This window comes from Megalopta genalis, chromosome 8 (assembly GCF_051020955.1).
Source record: "Megalopta genalis isolate 19385.01 chromosome 8, iyMegGena1_principal, whole genome shotgun sequence".
In the NCBI taxonomy this organism is placed as follows: domain Eukaryota; kingdom Metazoa; phylum Arthropoda; class Insecta; order Hymenoptera; family Halictidae; genus Megalopta; species Megalopta genalis.
The window spans coordinates 13,105,752-13,130,497 of record NC_135020.1 but is presented as its reverse complement, the minus strand read 5'-3'; the positions used below and the strand labels follow the sequence as shown (position 1 = coordinate 13,130,497).

Here is a 24,746-nt window from a genome sequence, read left to right as displayed (position 1 = left end):
TAATTAGGAAATGTGCAGCTATTTTCTCTGTTGAACTCTTATCATTAATTATTCCCACGGAAGATTGTTAATTACTATACTGCGGATCTGTGTGCAAAATACGAATTATTTGAATTCTTTTTTATTGTTTTAGCTAACAGCTTTTGTCATAAACACATAAAATCCACAGATTATTAATTAATCGCGGTTTTCTCAACGTTGTTCCATGTGACATTTTATATGATAAATGCTACATTACTATCACATTAGTGTCCATAAAAACGTCCGTAATTATTATAACAATTGCTTTCGCAATCCTCTCATCCGTCGTAGATCCCACTGAAGTTTGACATGCGATCAAAATTAATTTGCAAGTTTGATGAAAAGATTTATGTCGTATATGATATTAAAAATTGAAGGAGTTGAAACGTTTAAAAATTGTTTTGTTTCAGGCACTCCTTAGAGGAGCCTTGACTCAACAAAGTGCCGTTATTCTCGTCTGCATGGCAATTGATCGTTACGTTTGTATGCTGCATCCTCACCATTATCATAAGCACGCATCTAAAAAGGTATGTTACAAAATTCAATTGCGCTTTACGCGCCACATTTTACAGACACGTACACACGCATTACACTTATTTCACGTGTATCTCACGTGCAAGCTGTTACGCATACTAAAACCACTCAACCCAATTTTCATGGGCGTATCTTGTGCCGTTCAGTCATTTTCCATGAATCTTATAGAATAAATCTCTTTACTTCGATCAATTCGAAATAGATTTTTCTGTATATTTTCTTACAAAAATCCGCTTTGGCCAGATTCAAATTCGAATTGATTTGATAAACAATTTCGAAAGACTTTTCGTCTGCGCACCAATTTACAAGCCCCTTTAACCAATTAGCTGTGGCGCCTCCTTTTCAGAGCGCCCGTCTGTGTGTGCCGCGAGAATCAAGCGACGACGAGTATGCTCGTCGAACACAAAGTAAGCGTCGCTGTTAAAATATTGGATCAAAGAGACGGTTTCATTTTATGAAATTAACAATTTTATTACTAATATTTACTTTACATTAATATATACTGCACACATAAACGAAAAACACGTGATATTCTTTTCTAATCTTATTTTTATAACAATGTAAACACCTTCGCGTATATATAGGATCGGCCTTAAAATATTCTAAACATCTTGAAATTTGAGAATATGTTTTTCTTTTCACTAAAATTACAATTTAAATAGCCAGTGGACACTAGTTTTTACGCACGACGAGTATACTCGTCGTGACACAAAATACCGTCACTTTTCTATAACGAGTATACTCGTCAAACACAGCTAACTGGTTAAGGGAACTCCCTATTTTGAAGGGAAATCATAACTTTTTACGCATGACGAGTATACTCGTCGCGACACAAAATACTGCCACTTTTCCATGACGAATATACTCGTCGAACACAGCTAACTGGTTAAGGGAACTCCCTATTTTGAAGGGAAATCATTACTTTTTACGCATGACGAGTATACTCGTCGCGACAAAAAATACTGCCACTTCTCCATGACGAGTATACTCGTCGAACACAGCTAACTGGTTAAGAGAAATCTCTATTTTGAAGGGAAATCATAACTTTTTACGCATGACGAGTATACTCGTCGCGACACAAAATACTGCCACTTCTCCATGACGAGTATACTCGTCGAACACAGCTAACTGGTTAAGAGAAATCTCTATTTTGAAGGGAAATCATTACTTTTTACGCATGACGAGTATACTCGTCGCGACAAAAAATACTGCCACTTCTCCATGACGAGTATACTCGTCGAACACAGCTAACTGGTTAAGAGAAATCTCTATTTTGAAGGGAAATCATAACTTTTTACGCATGACGTGTATACTCGTCGCGACACAAAATACTGCCACTTCTCCATGACGAGTATACTCGTCGAACACAGCTAACTGGTTAAGAGAAATCTCTATTTTGAAGGGAAATCATAACTTTTTACGCATGACGAGTATACTCGTCGCGACACAAAATACTGCCACTTCTCCATGACGAGTATACTCGTCGAACACAGCTAACTGGTTAAGAGAACTCTTTATTTTGAAGAGAGATCGCTATTTTTTACGCACGTCGAGTATACTCGTCGTGACACAAGATACTGTCATTTCTTTATGACGAGTATACTCTTCGAACACAGCTAACTGGTTAAAACCGCTACAAAAACATCACTCAGCAAAGAATAACTCCAATTATGATAGAATTTGTATTTAATGTAATCTCTTATCTGTTGTGACCACTTGATATATTGTTTGTTGTTGTTTCAGTATTCGAAGTTTGGGAAACTGTTTAGAAATAAGACTAAATAACTGATTATTTTTCAGCGGACTAACAAAAAGTCCTCTTATGTCATATGCATTATTAAATTTCTATCCACATGTATCACACAATCTTATCAAAATCGAGCAACGATACGTGGAAAGCGATATCTTTATCATAGGTTGTCAGGCATATCATAAGCGTATGTGTACGATGTACTTGCGAAATATTTGTAACTCCTGATTTCAACGATCCGATACATTACAATGTTCCTACGATTTTTGTTCGCTTTCATTTTAATCGTAAAAGAACTCCATGAATAAATTTTCGTCGAGCAAACACTCTATGCATAAATTACTTGGGTATCGCAAATCATTTTCAGAATATAAGAAGTTCAATCATGGAAAATTATAACGAGCGAGTAACCATTGCCACGCTGTGTTAAATCATGCTAATAACATGTTTCGTGTAAAATATGTTAATCGAAAACTTGTGTTTCTGTATCATATAAATAAAGACGATGTTAGCGATAATTATAAATATCAAAACTAATTCGCATAAACTTTCTGTGAAATCGGAGCGAACGAAATGATATCAAATCACTCTGATTTCGCAATTCCAATTCTTATCAATTTTATGAGGATATTCGAGGTGTCGTCGAAAATAGTAATTTCTTACAACTTCGCTTATGAATTATTACGCGTTACTTTAATTCCTTACATTTCGCTCTTCTTGTGCTGGCTAGAATTTATAAACAAAAATATCAAATGCTACTTTTAATAGTATAGTACAACAGAAACGAACTTTTCTTCGCAATGGTACTTTGATCGCGCGTTTTGGAGAGATTTTCATGAGCAGAATACAAATATGCAACATTTTTTTAAAAACCTCGACGACCGTAATTTTCGAGAAAATCAATTTTGTAAAAGAAATGTCAATTTTCAGCTGTAATTGTATATTTTACATAAATTAACTGCATAAAGTTTATAATATACAGTTTGAACATTTATAGTAGAGCATGGACAAACATAAACAAAACTATTTTTCAATACAGAAAATTCTCCCTAATCGAGGCTCAGATATTCCACAAAAATGGTCAATTTAGGAAGAGAAGATACGATTACTCGAGCCTCGTGATTTGTTTTCATAGTTTCCGATTGTCAACAACCATAAAAACGAAAACCGCAAGGCTCGAATAATCGTATCTCCTCTTCCCAAATTGTTCATTTTTGTGTTCAAGCTGACTGTCAATTAGGGAGAATTTATCGTACATCGTTTAAAATCAGTGAATAAAAATCATCCAGAAATTAGTGACCAAATTGGCCATTTTTGAATTCAATCTGAACGTCAATTAGAGAGAATTCACTGTATTGCGTTATGAGTAAGAAAATACGTTTCAATAAAGTTAAAGTGAAGAATTCACGAATCTAAAACGTTATTCGTAACTTCTACCAACATGATCTGTGAGTCAAATTTTCGTTGTGTCGCTTCACTCAGTGACATTTCCTCCGAAAAGTCTAGTTTTAAATTAAAGCCTTCGACTCCGTTGTTCTACTCGAAACAGTTCGAGAACAGAAATACCATTGTTCGAGTTAAAACTAGAGACTTATTACAGTTAAACATATTAACCCTTTGCACTCGAAGCCATTTTAACTGTAAACCTAAACCAATTTCTCTGACTTATAGGTATTTCCATTTTGTATGACAAAGTGCATTCTATGCATATGAAATTGAGTCTTGTGGTGACTCTCGTAACAACAGTTACACTTTTAACAATGTTTAAAAATCTAAACTTCGTTAACATAAAAATTATCTTGGAACGTGATACAACAATTTTAGTGGTGCTTCGGAGTCACCACTCGAGTGCAAAGGGTTGAACTTATAGTTGAATTTATTGCAGTTGAATTTACTATTTGTTAAACAAGAAGGTATCGTTAAATTCGAAAACTCGCGATCGTTCCGAACCGAACGTACGTTCACAAAATCGATGGAAAATAGACCGGAAAAATGCGACGATAAAACGAATATACTAGCGACTAAACGGCCATTAACATCGCGGAACCGTGCAGCAGGTGAAAACGTACATTTTCTGAGGGTTAATGTGAAATCGAACGCGAGTGTTGCGCAAAAAAGGCAACGTCGATAGCCGCTGCTGGGTCTGTGACCCGATTCGCGGCGATGGGACGCTGAACGTATGCGTCTGTCGGTGACGGTGTGGGTGCGAACAAGCGTTTGGAAGTTCGGCAGGTGGGCCAATTAGACAATTGCGCCCCACCCCCCGTGGCCGTCGCTCGAGTTGTTGGACGACTGTCAGAGTGTGCGAGACGACAGAGAGACACGGGGTAGTTACGAGCGGAAGACGCGAACAGTCGATGGAAAAGCGACGGCCGATTTCGCGATTCGTGGGAGAAAGGACGACAAAGGCGAAAACACGAAGCAGCAATTGAATTAACAATTAACCGCGCTCCCGGAAATTATGGAGATATCGGGTGAACATATTCAAATACGCTAGGTTTCCTTGTAGGTGTGTTGAATTATGCTACCGCGGGTCTCTTCGTTTTTGGCAAGAGGAGACACGATTATTCGAGCCTTTCGGCTCGTTTTTATAGTTATAAATTGTCGACAATTATAAAAGCGAGCCGCAAGGCTCGGACAATCGTATCTCCTCTTCCCAAATTGTCCATTTTTGTGGATAATCTGAGCGTCAGTAAGGGAGACGTTACCGTAAAACGACAGTGGAAAGAAAGAAAGAGTCGGAAACTCTTCTTTCTTGTCGACGCTCGAAACTCCAGCGGATACTCCGCGCGTCCTTTTCTCCCCTTTCTTCGGCTTTTTGTTTTATCAAAATTCTTTTCTTTCCACTTCCGTTTTTTTTCCGTTCGCCGACCGCGCGCGCTCCGAACGGGAACAAATACAGTAATGTCTCCCTAATTGACGCTCGGATTGTCCACGAAGATGGACAATTTGGGAAGCGGAGATACGATTATTCGAGCCTTGTGGCTCGTTAATTTATAGTTATTGACAATCGGTAATTACAAAAAACGAACCACAAGGCTCGAATAATCGTATCTCCTTTTTCCAAATTGTCCATTTTTGTTTGCAAGCTGAAGACAAATTAGGGAGAATTTGCTGTTTTAATATTTTTGAGGTTAAATTGAAATGAGGTTTTGTTTTAATATTAATTCATTATTTAATCTAAGACATTAACATTTCAACCACAAGCCTCGAATAAACGCGTCTCATTTTCCCAAATTGTCTATTTTAGTGCACAATTTGGGCGACAATTAGGGAGGCATTACTGTAATTAGATAGTAATGACGATATGAAATTCGGTATAGTGAAATGTTTGAAAACATTTGGACGGAACTTTTATGTTCCATGGAATATAGGAACATTAACAGAAAGAATAATACAGGAAATTCTCCTAATTTTCGTTTTTATAATTGTTGACAATCGGCGACTATTAAAATAAGCCACGAGGCTCGAATAATCGTATCTCCTTTTTCCAAATTGTTCATTTTTGTTTGCAAGCTGAAGAAAAATTAGGGAGAATTTGCTGTTTTAATATTTTTGAGGTTAAATTGAAATGAGGTTTTGTTTTAATATTAATTCATTATTTAATCTAAGACATTAACATTTCAACCACAAGCCTCGAATAATCGCGTCTCATTTTCCAAAATTGTCTGTTTTAGTGCACGATTTGAGCGACAATTAGGGAGGCATTACTGTAATTAGATAGTAATGACGATACGAAATTCGGTATAGTGAAATGTTTGAAAACATTTGGACGGAACTTTTATGTTCCGTGGAATATAAGACCATTAACAGAAAGAATAATACAGGAAATTCTCCTAATTTTCGTTTTTATAATTGTTGACAATCGGCGACTATTAAAATGAGCCACGAGGCTCGAATAATCGTATCTCCTTTTTCCAAATTGTCCATTTTTGTTTGCAAGCTGAAGGAAAATTAGGGAGAATTTGCTGTTTTAATATTTTTGAGGTTAAATTGAAATGAGGTTTTGTTTTAATATTAATTCATTATTTAATCTAAGACATTAACATTTCGTATTTTTCTTTATTAAGCTTTCAAATCTCAGATTTATTTGCTATACAGTAAATTAAATGTATTTTATCATAAACCTTAAATAGTAATTTAAATCTTATTATTAAATTTTAATATTAAAATTTACTTGTTCCTATGTCATTGCCACTCGGCTCTAGTTTGCGAAATATTCTTAAAAATATTTTCAATGTAACATATCGTTTAATTTATTACACCTGCGATAGGTTTATGAGCATCATTAACCATTGGTTGCAAATTATTTGTTAAATAATCATGGTTCAGAATAAACATAGAAACGTTAAGGTGATCGTTAAAAACTAAGACTGCGAATCAGGATGTTTTCGTAGCTTAAAAACATGTTAAAAAAAATGCTAACGAAGTTCGAAGTTCAATAGAATTTAAGTAGAATTTATTGCATTTTTTATCCATATTTTACTCACAAAAGTTATATATAACCTTGTTACAAAAAATAAAATCCTACTAGACTCTAGAGTTTCTCAAGATCCATTTGTGTAAAAATTAAAAATTACACGAACGTACGCAGTATCAGAAAATTGAGAAAAAAAAATACTATTGTAAAATATTTTCTTTCAACAAAGTTTCGGTCACCGTGTTTTTCTACTTCCCCGATGTTTGGCTCTTCGAGACGGAAAAGCAAAGGTTCCTTGGATGTGAAGTAATTATCGAGCAAATTTTCGATGCCGTGGGGGTAAAAGTTACATAGAGATTCGCAAACTCGTGAAACGGAGCGTAGTAAAATTTTAACGCGAATAGAATGCCCGAGAAGAGAGCAATGCTCGGTCTCTCAATTCTCACAGGCACAGCCGAATGTGGAAACGACTGCGAGCGCTCTGACGTCTATGGACGATTTCCGCAGTTAAGGGACTGATCGGTCTTCCAATTTCTACGTCATGTAAGACGCGGAACCTCGAACGTTCCGAACGGTCATTCAGCTTTCGTCGCCGCGCGATTTAGGAAGGAAACGCGGCAGACGAAGGTTTCTGTTCCGGTGCTAGGGTGCTCCTCTTAAACCATTAAAAATCGGAGGATCGTCGATTACGCGGACCACCGTAATCCTTAGAAATCCTATTTTATCAACAAAATCGAGGTAATATCGTTCACGGAACCAGAACTGTAAAGATCAAATTTATTTTAAAAATTATTCCATTAACTTTTCCACATTATTCGGAGTTTAAGAAAATTTTACTTTCTCGGAGATATGTTATTTGTTCAAATAATTGTTTAAATATATTTCTGGGCAAAATTAACATGTTTCGTGTTGCGTATATTATATTATTATATTATATTATATTATATTATATTGTATTATATTATATTATATTATATTATATTATATTATATTATATTATATTATATTATATTATATTATATTATATTATATTATATTATATTATATTATATTATATTATATTATATTATATTATATTATATTATATTATATTATATTATATTATATTATATTATATTATATTATATTATATTATATTATATTATATTATATTATATTATATTATATTATATTATATTATATTATATTATATTATATTATATTATATTATATTATATTATATTATATTATATTATATTATATTATATTATATTATATTATATTATATTATATTATATTATATTATATTATATTATATTTTATACTATATTTTATTATTATACGTGCTAACACGTTTATTTAATGTGCTAAAAAAATAGTTCATAATAAATTTAGAACTGAAGAATTAATTTCCACCGCAAAAATGGGTCATAATAAGTTTTGTTTCATTGTTATATATACGATAATTAATAATTACATATAATATATCAATAATAATATATCATTACAATATAATATATCAAGTTTTAGTATAATATTAAATGACTATTGTGAAGAGTCGAGTAAAAACAGCTCGAGTACAGTAAATTCTCTCCAATTGTCCTTCACATTGTAAAGAAAAATGGACAATTTGGGAAGCAGAGATGCGATTATTCGAGCCTCGCGGCTCAGTTTTATGGCAACTGTGCACAGAGACAATTATTATGAAAAACAGAAAATTTGTCTCGCGATCTCGTGTTTCGAGAGATTTTTAAATGAGAAAGACCGATCTAATGGCCTATAACTTTGGTACCATTAAAAAAAAAAAAACATTGGAAAAAGGCACATTAAGATCTCAAGAGATTCTCTTTTCTTAGATTAATATTTTGCTCTTCGAATTATATAGTAATTTTCGTTAAAATTAAGAGGTCTGAGTGATCGTTCTGCTTGCTTTCGAATTTGTTCGCAAATGTATAAATCTTTCTCTAACACGTTCATGGAAACTATTAATAGTTTCGGACAGGAACGGCGAATGCTGTCGAAACTTTTCATCATAAAATTAATTCATACCTAGCGGCTGTTCGTTGAAAATGGTTACGGCATCTCGTTTCCGGTCCCGGAAATACATAGTCGTAAGAATCGAAACAACGTTGCGGCGGCGATCCGCGAAAAAGGTTCTCGCCCGTATCGGTTTCGGTTACAATTTTACAACCTGTTATTACACCGGTTACGGTCTATATTGGTTTTGTAGCGGTTTTATGCCAGTTTTATAACCGCGGCCGGCCCTAAAACGATATCCATCGATTTTGCATTCATTTGATACCATCGTTAAATCAAATCGACCGTGCACTCATTTATTAATTTCCCTTTATTAACTTTCTCGTCGCTCGCGTCTATAGTGATTCGATTATGATTCGTATGAATAATTAATTAATTGGCCATTTATTGGAACACGTGACACGCAGCAGCGGTGCGTGCCGAGAAATTTGCAATGCGTTGATATTTACGTCCGCTTTGCATGGTTCCATCGTAACTCTTCTTACGTGCATAATTTAAAAAAAAAAAGAAACAATCCACGTGAAGTTAACTCGAATTAATGGTGATTATTCGGCGGTTATTTGTGCATTTATTACATATTCTGATCTGCGGAATATTTATTATAACGTTCGTAATCATTTGTGTTAGGCATGAATTCTGTAAACGGTGTTTTAATTAATTAGAAATGTTGTTTACAAATGAAGTTGTACTCGTGCAATATCTTTTTCGAGATAATGAAAATACACTGATATAAAGATTTTGATTATAAGATTATAACGATTTTGAAAAAAAAAAAAAATGGAATCACAAGTTCGTCAATTTTACAAATTGTCAGAAAACACAGAATCAAGAGGCTTTTTAATGACTATGCTATACCTGAACGAAGCATAATAATTCCTTTCTATGTAATAATCTCAGATTAAAAAATCCTGAATTATTTATTTTCAATGTTCGTTCATCATCCACCGAAGATTATTTAATACCTTCAAAAAGTCTCAGATTCATAGCCAAGAATTTATTTATAATATCCAGCAGCAAAACTGCGATTTGTATCATAAAACAACAATTCCATTTGAAATTATTATTATATAGGTCAAATGTTAAAACGTTCTATTAGGTTGTCCCAAAAGTTGTTCTTGCATTGCGAATTTTGTATAATATGTGTATATAATGTCGATTTAATAATGTGTATGTAATAACTGAATTTTGCATTGCGTGCGGAAAATAATGTTAAACAATGGTAAGGCGTACAAAGAACGTGATCATTTTGTTTTTATCAATACACAATTATTCGTTAAAGTTTCGCTTACCAAACTGCGCCATTTGTTTGATCAAAGAGCAGCTTTCACAGCAATCAGTTAACAACGAAACGCACTTTTGGGGGAACCTAATCAATTTCAATCACAGAACTGCATATGTACACGCATACACACGCACACGCCGATTTATTGATAAAACAACAGAAGAATGATTGTTTTCTGTGTATGTGACGCAGTATTACATGCGGCAGGGTTGCGTGGCCGTGATGTCAACTACGTGGATAGCGAGCGTGGCGATTTTCGGTGCACTCGTGCTTCCAAGAGGTGGTTATTACTTCAACGGTTCCGGTCTACTCGCCTGCGACCCATTCTTCGCCAGAGCATCCCTTAGGTATTGCCTTAGTCAATTTATTACAGAAGCCTTTAATCGGTTACGGCTTTAAAGGGTTATAGGAACATGGCGTCTACGTATCGTTACTGAATAATAAATACACGTCATGTCTTTACCAGTAATGCAGGATATCCCATAATTATGTTAACACTCGAGAAGAGGTGATTCCTGAGGTCATTCGGAGTAACTTTTTCCTTTACAAAAATTTTCTCCGAGGCATCGTTTACGAGCTATTAACGAAAAAGCACCGACCAATGAGAGACGAGAGCTCGCCTAGCGCTAGGCGGCCGAGCCAATCAGCGCAACTGGGCTTCGGCCGGTCGTTGGCTCGTCCGCCTAGTGCTAGGCGAGCTCGCCACTCATTGGTCACTGTTTTTCGTTAATAACTCGTAAACGAAGCCGCGGATTGCATTTTCGCTAAGGAAAAAGTTACTTCAAATGACCTGAGGAATCTCTCTTTCCGGATGTTAACATAATTACGGGACATCCTGTATAAACTGTTTTGCCTTTGTAGAAGGTAATACAATTTTAAACCATAACTAGTTAACATTTTCGCACAAATCGCTAGCATACTGGAGTCATGATACATCGCAAATGAAAAGTGTATTAGAAAGATGTAAAAAGATGTAAAAGGATGTAAAAAGATGGAGAAGATGTAAAAAGATGTAAAAAGATGTATTAATCTAATTCTAGATGAATAATCCACCGTACTTCATTTACAGCTAGTGTATAAAATAGTAAAATTATGTAAAATTAAATCTTTGCTATAAAATATGATAGAAATATAATGAGTCGTTGATAACAGTTTTCCAAAGATAACATACGGTATATGAGAACCAATAATATCGACACGGTTTGCTAACAAAGTCGGGGGAAACTCGATTCGCAGTTCAGATGGAATAATAACGTGCATTGGAAAATATGCACATTTTAGAAGCGTGGTAGTTCGTACAAAAGTATACTTATGGATCGAATAGAATATCGCATCTTACGTTTTTCCTTCTCCGAGATGAGTGGCCAATTTAAGTTTCACAGAACGTATATTTTTTCCCCAGAAGTTTCTGAAATACCAAACTAAAATCGGTCGTTCTCAAAGTTTTCAGGTGGAACACGTCAAATTCAATAATTGAACGAGAGGAAATTATTTATCGAGTCTGCGAACATTCTCAACAATATATAATTAGAACATTAAAATCAATACCAAAGTGTACACTAAACTATCCTAGGATATTCTATTTTCAGCACGAAACTATTCTAAAGGGGTGATTTTAGTTTAAGTAAATATTTCAGCTACAAATAAATATTTTTAATTTACGAACAGACGTTTAATTTTGTTTAATAAAACTTTGCATTTTCCAGCCAATCAGATGATAGAATAACGTCTTCGAATACAATCAGTTCAAAATTTTAAAGATTCAGGCTTTACGCCTTAAAATAAACTGATGGCTTTCTTTAAAAGTGTTCTTTTAATTCTGTGCTGTAGTGTGTGTAATTATTAAATAATTAAAAGAGTGTTAATAGAATATTAATGAAGAATGTTAATAGAATATATCATTTCCTTCTCACAATTTACTAAAAATAAAATTGCTAAGGATTATTCACAATTTACTGACAATTATCAAGAAAAAAGATATTACAATATTTAATATTTAATATTAAAGATCTAGAAAGAGAGTAATAAACATTCCCTCTTTTAAGGGTTTTTTTCCATTGCAAATCATTTCCTCTCTTAAGGTAAATTCATAAATTTTCTCTTTTAAGAGCAATAAAAATTTCCCTTCTCGAGGAAATAACTTTTCTGAAAAAATATGGTGGATCAAAAATGAAGGTTGAAATGATAGTAAAACATTTCGAATCAACTGCTGAATAAATATTTTTAATCCATCGCGTCTGAAGCGACGCGAATTCTTTTGACGTAACGAAGTAAAATTTCACGATATCATAATGTCTGTGTGCAGCGGTATACTTGAAGTCACTAGTACCTATTAATCAAAGCGATGCAGAGACCTTTGAAGTTCCACGGAAAAGAAATTTGTTTCTTCAGCAATTTTATTTCAAACGAAATGTTTCCACCTTAATGAGAGCGAAGGGAACATTCGTAGTAATACATATAAAAGAGAAATGTCACAATTGAATACAATCGGTGAAATCCGACTATTGACTACATTTTTAACCTTTATATGCTGTTTTATGCAAACGTCTACATTCATAAGTGATCTTATAAAAAGCAGAATAAACGAGCATAACAAGCGAAATAAACAATTCCTTTCGTTTATCACAAGTCCCTAGGATTGTTTTCGTTATACAAATAACAAGAAACGTACGCAGGATAAATTCTCTTTAATGACTGAAAAATATCTCCTTTCACCCTTTATTGAAATTATTTTTATATGAACAATTTTACGAACAAAGGGTTATGCATTAATATTTTCAGCCTCAGAATTATTCAAATAATTTCACCAACGAAGTAATTTAATTTCACATTTTACGTCGAATTAATGGCTGTTTTGCTTGAATCAACAATTTGAAGTAGAAAATTATTTTCAAGTTATTTATTCGAATATAGTATTTGTATGAACTATAACCTTCACGTAACCTTGTCACATGTTATTCGTAAAATAAAAATAATGAAATTATTTATTATTATTTATTTATATTTATTAATTATTTATTATTATTATTTATTTATTATTTTATATTTTAGATAGTTCATTACATGAATCCACTCCTGTTCCTAATAAGCTTTAATAAACGCCGAAGCACTTTTATGTCTCCAATAATCATTGCAAAGTCTGAAATTTGCAATGTAATTCGTATCAATTTTGCTGATAGTACCGGCGTTAATTTCGATCAATTTAAACGGTCTTCCTTTAGTTCACATATATGCTGCCGTCGTAATTACACGAAGATCTGTAGACGGTTTTTTGCTCGTCCGTCTCTTTTTAATAAAAAAAAAAACTACACAATTAAAGTCGCTTTTTTTCACGTTCCCAGGATCCTGGCGTGCTGCTGTTTTTACTTTCCTACGACGATGGTGTTGATGTACTGCTACGGTTCAGCCTTCCATGTTAACAAACTGCGCCTCAAAAGGGTGGTTTGCATTAATACCCCGGAAGTCGTTAGGGGAGGCCACATGGAGAGGGTAAGTTTAGTTCCACTTGAAATTCCAATCAACGAATTGAACATAAGAGCAGCAGTTCACCAAATCACCTTTGCACAATTGCTGAAGCTCATTCCGTCCACCATTAATTGCTTGACGCCGCATGAATTTCTGATATAGCGATCGTTAATTGCTCGAACATTACCGCGGCGAACGAATAATTCAAATGTGCGTAATAACTGAAACTCTTAGCACTCTTAAATTAGAAATTCTCACGTTTCGTTGCGGCGCGTTAACATTCCGGCATTAACCATTTATTTGCTAATTATTTGCGAGGACTAAATCGTGTCAGAAAACTAGAAGTTTTTATCTTTCTTGTACAATTTCTTGTTAAACATTCATATATTTTTAATCATATAAATAAACAAGTTTTATTCAGAGTGGACGATTTCATCTCAGTGTAGGAGATAAATATTTAAAAAATGAAGAACTATAACGACTATAAAAAAATCTCTTTTGCAAAGGACATCACCAACTGATTTATAAAGTAATTTGAAAATATAGAAATTATAACTAATAGTAAAATAGAAATGATAACTAATAGTGAAATAGAAATGATAATTAACAGTAAAATAGAAATCATAACTAACAGTAAAATAGAAATCATAAGAAAAAATAAGAATCCTAATGAAATTTGATTTGTTGGTAGATATCACAATAAAAATGAATAGTCAAAGAACAGAGGTTAGTCTAGTCAAAGGTAATTAGTTGAGGATTTCTTAAGAAATAATGTAATAACGATAGCAATTTTATTCGTAAACTATCAAATTGCCTTAATATAGTGCCTATTAACTTTTCACACAATTCTAATTACTATACGTTTTAGATGAAGCCCCGCCATTAACCCCTACCATTTTCTTCGCAGTTACTGCGATTATAAATTTTTCGATTCCAATAATTTCTTAGAAGGGAAAGAAAATTGATGCTTATCGTGTGCCTAAATTTACTCGAATGCTTAAATATTGATGACCAGAGATTATAAAATTTTATTCCAATTTTAAAAGACAGAATAACATCTATACTCAATAAGAATTAATACTGTTAATATTCATAATATTAATTAATACTATTACTTATTTCCTAGCATCCAATGTGATAAGCATTAGCATAAGCACCTAGCATCCGCGAATTTTGTACATTTCGGCGCCCGTAGATATATAAAATATATGAAACCATGTACAATACGGTTTTATATGTTGTTTCCCCGTGTTTCATTGCTAAATTGCAAATTTTTATAAACCTTTGTACAAACCTTTGTATAAACCTCTGTTCTTGCTTACACGTTATTGCTCTTACCGCCAGTGTTGCCTTTCTCGACGTCGTTTAGGGGAGTTGGGTGACAAGAAAAAAGAAGCCCGAGCTCCACAGATCATCGGGAAATATTCACATCGACAGTAAAAATGTCGCACTTCGGCGTGAACAAACGCCGGGGATCATTTGCAAAATAGGTCGAATAGAAACCGGCGCGGCGACGGACGCTTTAATGCGGTGCACGACGAAAATGTAACCGCTGACGGAACAAACTGCAGCAGCCGTGCCTCGGCGGTCCACGGGATTTCAGACTCAACGGAACAAATTACTAGAGATTTCTCTTCGATTCAATAATCTCGAGTGCCGCATATTGCGCGCTTAAAGAAACACGAAACCGTTGTCGACATTTGTTTTCGCGCACCACTTCTGCCGAGATCGCGGAATTTCAGCCCCCGTTTTGTCGATCGACGTCGACGAACTCCGTCCGATGTGTACATTTCATTCACCTGCCGGCTCCGTTTTCGTATCTTTTTTATCGCGGTGCTTCAAACTCGAATAAAAGTTTCGCTTAAAGCTAATGTACCGGATTCACCGGACGGAAAATAAATACCAGAAACAGCGAGCGTTAAAAGTTATCGGCACGATCGCTAATTATCAAAGCGCGGACTCGATGAATTTTTTCCACCGAAACGAGAACGTGAAACGCAACGCGATGAAAATCTCCCGAGAACGTTCTTTCTTTTTTTCTAACGGAGAAACTTTCTATCGTTCTTATGCGAACGATGAATGAAATTAATCGTTGCGGAAATTCGCGTACATTTTTATTATATTTTTATTACGAACGGTTCTTAATTGGCTGAGAAATGCAATTTCGATTATTCGTGGATTTGGTTTTATTGTTGCATCGACGTACGATGCGATATCTGTCAAGGTTGTTATTATTATTATTATTATCATCAATAACTCTCGTTAATATTCAGCAAAATCAAAACATAATAACCGTTTTAGAAGTGGACTAAACGACTTAGTTCACCAACGTACGATACGATATTTGTGAAGGTTATTCTTATTAAGGAAAAATTATTATTATTATTATTATTATTATTATCAATAACTTCCGTTAATATTCAGACAACATGATAAACTTTTTGGAAGTGAACTAAACGACTTGAATTTTTTTTAGATGATAGAGCGACCAGGCTATAACTAGAGTGATTTGTTTTAATTTTGCTATTGTTTAGAATAACAAAAGAAAATAAAAAGCTCTCGTTTCTCAACTCTTTTTTATCTGAGCCTGCAACGAAAATTTAAAAAAGTGTGTTTTTTGTAGATCTCGGTAAATTATACGTATGCTAAAGATTTCACCGGAATCGGTCGATATTGATACGAGCTGTAAACAATTAAAGATCGCAAAAATCACACTTTTGTCTCGATTATTAACACTTTCGACCAATAAGTGCCGAAATTTGCAGTTTTATAGGCTCGAATAAAAATGTTGAAAAACATAAGTCTTTTATTTTGTTCTGTCGCTCCAAGTAATAGCAAAATTGTGACGCAGTAGTTCAGTCATTGTCTGGTATACTAATTCCTCAATCATTTAAAAAACAAAAATTCAAATCGTTTATTCCGGTTAGTCAAAAAGGCTATCGCGTTTTAAAAATTGTCCGAATATTAAACGGGTGTCACTGTAGTTCGTCCAACATTTTCCAGTTGGATCCCATTTTATACGCTATCGCGCATGATCGCGTGCAGCGTAGCTCATCCAGAATAAAAACGTATCGGCTGAAAGCTCGCCGGCACTAAGAGATATATGAATTGAAAATATTTGTCGAGCGTGAAACCACTGCCAAGGTGTGTCGCGCGAAAAGAACTTCCAACACGCAGACGTTAAAAAATACTCTAGATCGATAGCCATCATGAAGAGTCACGCGTGTTGACCGGACAAATCGAATTAGAAGAAGAATTGTACGTGGAAGAGGACATTTCTCACGGTGGGAACGGCTCTCGTAAAGTAAATTAAATTTACAGAATTTATGGCTCGAAGTTGTTTAATTATAAAAAATCTACCGAGAACGGTAGTAGTAGTAGTAGTCCATTTAAGCGAAAATTATGCGAAGAGGCATTAGTGTCGCGGGTGCTTTAAAATTATTCTGCAATTAGTATTGCGCTAAGTTCGCATGTCGCGCCGCGTTTTACCTGAATTTGGTAGAGCACGTTACAGGTTCGAGCGGAGTACAGGATTCGGATGACGTAGAGATTCTCGGATTGTCATGGCATCGATGGATTACAAATATTAAGTCGTTTGGAAATACCGTAAATTCTCCCGAATTTTCTCTCGTCTCCTCTTTCCAAATTTTCCAGTTTTGTTTACAAGCTGAACTAAAAGTGCTGATTTGAATCTTTAGGGATTTGCACAATAAATGGAACTGTATGTAGAGCACCTTTAAGTCCGAAATATTATAATTATAGGGATAGATTAATTCTTCTATTTTAATATTATTATATTATTCTATTTTAATATTATATTATAACATTTATAATATTATTATAATATTTATTATTTATTATATTATTTAATATTTATATTTATTATTATAATATTTATTCTTTATTATATTACTTAATATTTATATTTATTATTATAATATTTATAATATTATTATATATATTTAATTATGGATAAAAATGGATCTCGACCGTGAAAATTCAAGGATGAAAATTTGAAAATTGTTTTTTTATTTACTTGCATTACCTTAATTATTTACCGAGATCTTACGAAAAACTTATGAAAACGTTTTACAGAAATGTTATGGAATGTCCCAAGAATGTCTCGCAATCCGGAAAGAGGTGATTCCTGAGATGATTCGAAGTAACTTTTTCCTTTACAAAAATTTCCTCCGAGGCATCGTTTACGAGTTATTAACGAAAAAGACAGTGACCAATGAGAGGCGTGCTCGGTTGGCGCGAGGCGGCCGAGCCAACGAGCGCACGGAGCCCACTCGGAGCCTCGCCGCCTCGCGCCAGCCGATCTCGCCTCTCATTGGTCGCTGTTTTTCGTTAATAACTCGTAAACGAAGCGGCGGATCGCATTTTCGCTAAGGAAAAAGTTGCTTCAAATGATCTCAGAAACCGTCTGGCACGAACGCGAAATACAAAGGAATTTGAAATATCGCGGGACAAAATCTTCAATGAAAAATTAACACTGTTTCGCGTGACACTCAATTTGCCAGAAGTCTAATCGATTTCGATCGCTGTGTCACGCCTGAACGAAGTTCAACAATTATTTTCTAAATAATTGTTGCAAAAGAAGTTATTACATTATACTGATTCAAATGATTCGTCGGGATACAATTAAAATAACTTTCGACCACAAAAGGACTATTAGAAAAATGCCGGTAGATAAAGCGTTAACCGACTCGCTAAGGAGTTACTCGAGCTAACGAGAAAAGTGCGTGGGTTGAAAGTTGGGCAGCTTGCCATTAATTACGTTTAATTACATCCCCCTGCCTCGATGGGGATCTGCGTCGGGGAACTACGCGAGATTTCTGGTACTCGCTCGAACATGACTGATCGCGGTTACGGCTAATGCAACAGTAATTCCTAATTTTGGGCAGTCGATGACCCGGTAGCGTAGCGTTTCCTGCGCGCATCATCTTTACCATTGCACTAATTCTAAGCGCCGCTGCCGGCGCGGTAACGTCGGTATGCGGAGCCGATGCTCGCAGGATGATCGGTTTACATGGCACCTGATCCGAATAGATTTTGATTTTGTCGAGGATCGTTGGTTGGGCTCGTGTTTGATCCTTAAGATCGTTCGAGCTTCGGTAAGTTTGCACGTAGTGTGCCGACGAGTTGCCGAAGGACCAGCGTGCACGTGTGCTGCCAAGACGAGGCTGCGTTGCACCTAACGTTGCACCTATCGAGCTGCCAAAATGCTGAGGAAAAAGTTACTTCAAATGATCACAGGAATCCCCAATTTTCGGATTGCATTTTTGGGACACCCTGTAGTATAATGCTTACTCATTATATTATCAAGTTAGAATATTTCACCGATGTCACTTGCTTTACAATTAATTAATTAAATCGTTGAAGTTTGGAAGATTAATTTATTCGACATTTGTGTAATTGTCTTCGAGACGATATGCAAACAAATCGTCGTCGATAGGTTGAAACTTGTTATCTCGTTGCTGTGTTTGAAATTTTCTAAGATCTTACATGTGGTGTTGACATAATTAGGTTTATCTGAGTTCAGGTTTCACAGTATATATATTTATTTATAATCAATTATATTGAACTTTTTCTCCGTAACAGAAATAGGAGAATTGACACATTTAATAAATGTGTGTAATACATTTAATTAAATAGAACATCAAATCAATGATACTTCGATGATGAAAGTAATGAAATGAAGGTAAAAACAATGGAAATAATTAATTTTAACTATACTATTTCGCAAGTGTACATTTTGATCAAATTATATACACCGATCCTATTTATGTCGGCACATACTTGCTGCACTTTTGAATATCATTAGCAAATTCAACATTTTTTATTCTCGTTTCAGTAAGTGGAAAGTAGCAATTATAATTTAACCTTAAAATGTGAATTTTTGACAATTATTTAAAACGTGACGTACGTTTCTTAAAGTAAATTATAAACATTAAAACCGTTTAGTAAAACACCGACGTTAAAAGAGACTGATTTGGTTACAAATTATATTAATTAAGAAAAATTATTAAATTATGAATTATGTGCAACTCGTGAAACGAAATTATTCTGCAAATATCTGTTGCGAGGTCAATGCAGAAAACACGATTTAGCAAAACCGAAGAAATTATAAATTAAAAATAAATATAATCATGATAATATTTTAGATAAAAAAAGTAGGAATAGCAGAATTCATCGGAAGTTCGTGTTTTGAACCAATCTATCGGTTACTCTTAATTCGATTGACGCGTCCATCGTTTGAAGTGCAATAGCCTTTGAAGCTTTCAAGTGACGCTGTTAAACGCTCCAAATTGGAATGTAACATCGATACGAAGCAGGTGTTTTTTTAAATCAATTTTAACCGGATCAACGTTCGAAGCTGAAAATTCGTACAAATTGTCGCACACAGTCGAATACAATTTTTCGATGAAAATTATATTCGATTCGATTAATCTTTTGGAAAGGTGTTTTCTTTATTAAAGATATATCATTAGAATAATCTCAATATTACAAATGTTATGTTAATTAAGTACAGATTAAAAAATATCAATAACCGATATTTTTCAATCGTTTAAGCTTCAGAATCCAGTAAATCAATAAAATCAGAGTTTAAACCGGAAACGGTACAATTTTTCCGAAACAAATGTTTCAACGGTCCTGTCAAAGCTCTGTCGAAATTAACATGACTTTATGGGAAGTTCGATAGACGCTAGAAGTTAGGCCAAACGGTCCCGAGAAGACGCGGCTTTCGACGACTCGTCGACGACGCCGAAAACGTCATTTGGCTCGACGTTTTCACGGCGTTTTCGGGCCACCGTGCGTCGGCCCTATCGACGAGAACTCGCGCCTCTTAATTTAATCGCTTCAAGGATTTCAAACATCTTACGGCGGAAGGCATCGCACATGCGAGAACACAGGCTGAAGGACACTTACGGCCGAGTAGACAACGCCTTCAATCGAGTCAATACTTGCGACTTCGCTGAGTTTAACCGTACAGTCTACCGCGCATGAACAAGGAAGTGCCAGATTTGGTAAAGAATGAGAACACGATAGTCATCATTACGGAATCCCAGAAATTTTGATTAAAAGCGTATATTACTCACAACTATGTAGTTAAGGAGGGAGAACTCGGCCTGCGGTGACCCCGGCAAAAAGAATGGGACCTGCGTTACGAAAAATGTGCATGTAAACCGGACGCGGAAGAAGAATTTCGAGAGAAAAGCTGTGCGTTTGTTCAACATTTTTTTTTTCAGCAATCCCTTCGAACGAGCCACGCTCGCAATCTCCGTTGAACTTTTTAATAAAGGTATTTATCGTTCTTAATGACACCGTCACCGTGCCGATGCGTTTATCATAGTAATCAAGCTATCTGCTCGGTGTAACGAATAATTGGAAACAACATAATCGGTCAAGATGTTATTGTTGTTTATTTCGTCGATAAATCGAAATGATGTATTGAAATGGAAATTATTTGTGACTCGACCTAATATTTATTCAATTGTTGCGCAAATTTATTTCAACGTTCATAACGTTATATTATGTATTATATATATATTATTTTATTTGTATTTTATAATTGCAAAATAATTGCAACGCTTATATATTGTATATTATGTATATTATTTTATTATATATTATTTATTACATATATGTTATATAATATATAATATAATAATAATATATAATATATCAATATTATAATAATAATATATAACATATCAATATTATAATAATAATATATAACATATCAATATAATTTATAATATATAATATAATATAATAATATAATAATAATATATGACATATCAATATTATAATAATAATATATAATATATAAATATAATATATAATATATAATATAATATAATCGTAAGGAATACCATAGAAGGTTCCCATGAAATTTTGCAGGACCGTCTAAACGAGAAAGTAATTCCTTTGGTAGAGGTTACGATTGATCGCGCATTCTTCAATTTATAATTCATTCAATTAGAGTAGCAATTTAACGACAAAGGTTAGCAATTTATGTGAAAATTCTCGTCGAAATGTTAACCACCGATGGAAGGGGGATCATCGAATTGAAGCGAAGGGATATTCCTGTGGTAGGGAAACAAGTTGGAGATTATTCTGTGAGTGTTCGCATCATTGCGATGATAATCTTAAAATCGTTTTAGAGAAGTAAACGGTTGGAAATAAAATGATCAGGTGTTTATTACTAGAGCGCAAATTTTTATAAAACATCCATCTCTTCTGAACCAATTGTAATATACAAAATTGAAACGGAAATATATTCCAATGATTCCAATGAATCATAAATAATGCTTTATAAATAATGCTTTATATACCCGTGATAACAATTAATGTAATTTTTAATTATTTAATTAGTTAATTTTACAATTAATGTAAATTTAATAATCCTTTATATTGTATATCATTAAAAATCTTCATTTTAGAAAATTTGGCTACGATAATATAAACTCGTGATATAATTATAAACTTACAATATAAACTTACAATATAAGCTTACAATATAATTACAATATGGACAAAATTAATAACGAAAGCATAGCATATTTAGCGCCTTAAAAAGAATAAAGTTTTCGTGTTTTATTGTAAGTACAGCGTGGTCGTTGGTGCATTTATCTTTATCACACGTTTGACTGCGAAAAAAAACCAGCTACAACCAAACGCTGCAATAAATCTTTTTGCGCTTTTTCATGTTACGTCGAGTAAGTTCAAATTTTGTTTCCGGAATATAACTTTCCACGCGGCGTCACCTGTCGGAAATATGTTTTTAAAAACTGAAAAATTTAACAAAGCCGCGCATTGCTGAACGCGTTCTCACGCTCATGTTAACGCAATAAACATCCTGTTGTTGCAGATACGTGGTGTTGTTCTCGATGTCATCATTTACGCAGAACTGTATCATCATTGAAAATCATAATTCACCTGCGGATATATTTAGCACGAAGAAATTCGTAAAATATAATACACAATGGAAAAAGATTCACATCGTTGCTAACTTTCTAATTGATGAAAGAAATTCTTTCCCTTTTTTTTTCCTTTCACGCGTCGATGATTTTTACAAAATCCGTGAACCAACAAATCCTATCGCACGTTGCAACGACAGATTTCGTTTGATGAAACGAAAATTGATGTATTGATAATACAATAATACTGATAATATAGTAATATTGATAATATAATATACTAATATAGCATAGAAATATTTTAATCGCGATATTCTACTTGCCGTTTTGATCTTAATTTTTCTACGCAATGCCACAAATACCAGAAAAAAAGAAAACAAGACTTCACGAGAAACACACGCAGCGCGTTGTAATTTATTAACCCTTTGCACTCGAAGCTATTTCAACTGTAAATATAAAATCATTTTTCGCAGTATTTTCTATTTTATACGATCAAATGCATGTTATGCATATGAAATTGATACTTTAAATCTAAACTTCGTTAATACAAAAATTATCTTAAAACGTGATGCAACAAATTTTAACGGTGCCTCTGAGTCGCCGCTCGTGTGCGAAGGGTTAATAAATCATTTGAAGAACAATGGCGGACATGAAAACATAAATGATGACGGAGAGAACGCATTAAATTTTTATTTTCAAATAAATACTCCGCCCGGCGTATTTATACCTCCGCGCTTTTATACGTAACGCAAAGGCTTCCCTTCTGTCAGGCCGGAAATATATCTGTAAACTATGTAAATTACAGACAGGAGGAGGCAATAAATCCCGAAACAGTTGACACGAACAGAAATACGATGGCCGATAGATGAAAAGAAGGTCTTCACGGACAGCACAGTTCCTCGTTACCCATTTTTCTCCGGCGTCCTAGTTCCTCTTCGAGCTGGGAACGGCAAGCCGGACATTGGCCAGCCCCATTTAGGCGAATATTCTCCAGGATAAATGTTATCGTCCGGCCAGATGAATAGTAATCTGCCTTCAAAATTCCTTCTGACCGTGCTGACCGCCGCGCCGCCGTTCGCTGTCGCGGCCACATTATAATACGGCCGCTATAATACCAGGCGGTTTAAATACACCCACGCGATATTCTCTGCGAGCTTAACATACGTCCAATTATGAGAGAACCTAATCCTTTTCCCTCCTTCGCCGTTGATTTCAGTTGATCCTCGTCTAGATTGTTCGCTGCAAAGGCCTTATCACTGTTAATGATCATTCGTATTACAACATAATTAGCGAAATATAAACTAAAACTGTTTTCCGTGACTAGCGTTCGCGCGTTTATGTCGAATAAAATTTCAAAACGCGGCGAATTTTCAAATTTTCGAATTCATTTGCTTCGTTCTGATATGAATGTTAGCTGTGTTATTGACTAATGTCGCTCAGATTCTACGCAAAAATCGACAATTTGGGAAGACGAGATACGATTATTCGAGCCTTGAGGCTCGTTTATGCAGAGTGTCCTAAAATTATGGTACTTCCGAGAAATTAGAGATTCCTGAGATCATTCGAAGCAACTTTTTCCTTTACAAAAATTTTCTCCGAGGCATCGTTAACGAGTTATTAGCGAAAAACACTGACCAATGAGAGGCGAGCGCTCGGCTGGCGCGAAGCGGCCCAGCCAACGAGCGCGCGAAGTCCAGTTCTACTCATTGGTCCGGCCGCCTAGGCGCCAGGCGAGCTCGCCTCTCATTGGTCAGTGTTTTTCGTCAATAACTCGTAAACGATGCCTCGGACAAAATTTTTGTAAAGGAGAAAGTTACTTCTAATCGCCTCAGGAACTCCTCATTCTCCGGAAATACCATAATTTTGGGACTCGAAAAGATGGCGCCACAGCTAACTGGTTAAAATTGTTTTCAATTATATTAATAATGAACCAGAAAAAATATTCTAAGTATATTAATCGTAAATTGAAATTCTCTTAACCGAACCTCGAGTTACCGTCTACTTGTACAGTGCCGAAGAAAATTTCAAAGTCGTCAAAGTATGTAAGATATTATTAAAAAATTGAATAGAAATGTACAGAAAGTTGTCAAAGCATGGCCAAAGCACTGATCGAAGAAGTCTAGCTCTCAGAAACGAGAAATGAACATTTTTTGTCGAGTAAGCTATATTTCCAAGCCTGGAAAAGCATCGCGAATCGGAGATAATATTGCAATATCAAAGGTTCTGAAAAAATGTTAAATTAATTTTTGAATTATTCTACTCGACAACTCGGAGAATGTGATTTTGGGAAAAACCCGTTTCAAGTTTGAAATTAAGTTTCCACGTAGCTAC

At 34.6% G+C, this 24,746-nt stretch overlaps 1 protein-coding gene across 2 annotated transcripts in view; it reads left to right on the top strand.

Moving 5' to 3' along the window:
- The window catches only part of LOC117217545 (trace amine-associated receptor 8c), a 94,227-nt gene that overhangs the window by 43,586 nt on the left and 25,895 nt on the right, over positions 1 to 24,746 (top strand). Inside the window, exons 4-6 of one of the 2 annotated variants that reach the window (XM_033465222.2) lie at positions 432 to 548; positions 10,231 to 10,370; positions 13,365 to 13,512. In XM_033465222.2, the coding sequence (XP_033321113.1) occupies positions 432 to 548; positions 10,231 to 10,370; positions 13,365 to 13,512 (405 nt within the window). Of the gene's footprint in view, positions 1 to 431; positions 549 to 10,215; positions 10,371 to 13,364; positions 13,513 to 24,746 lie in introns of both variants that reach the window. The other variant, XM_033465220.2, reaches the window with a different exon arrangement.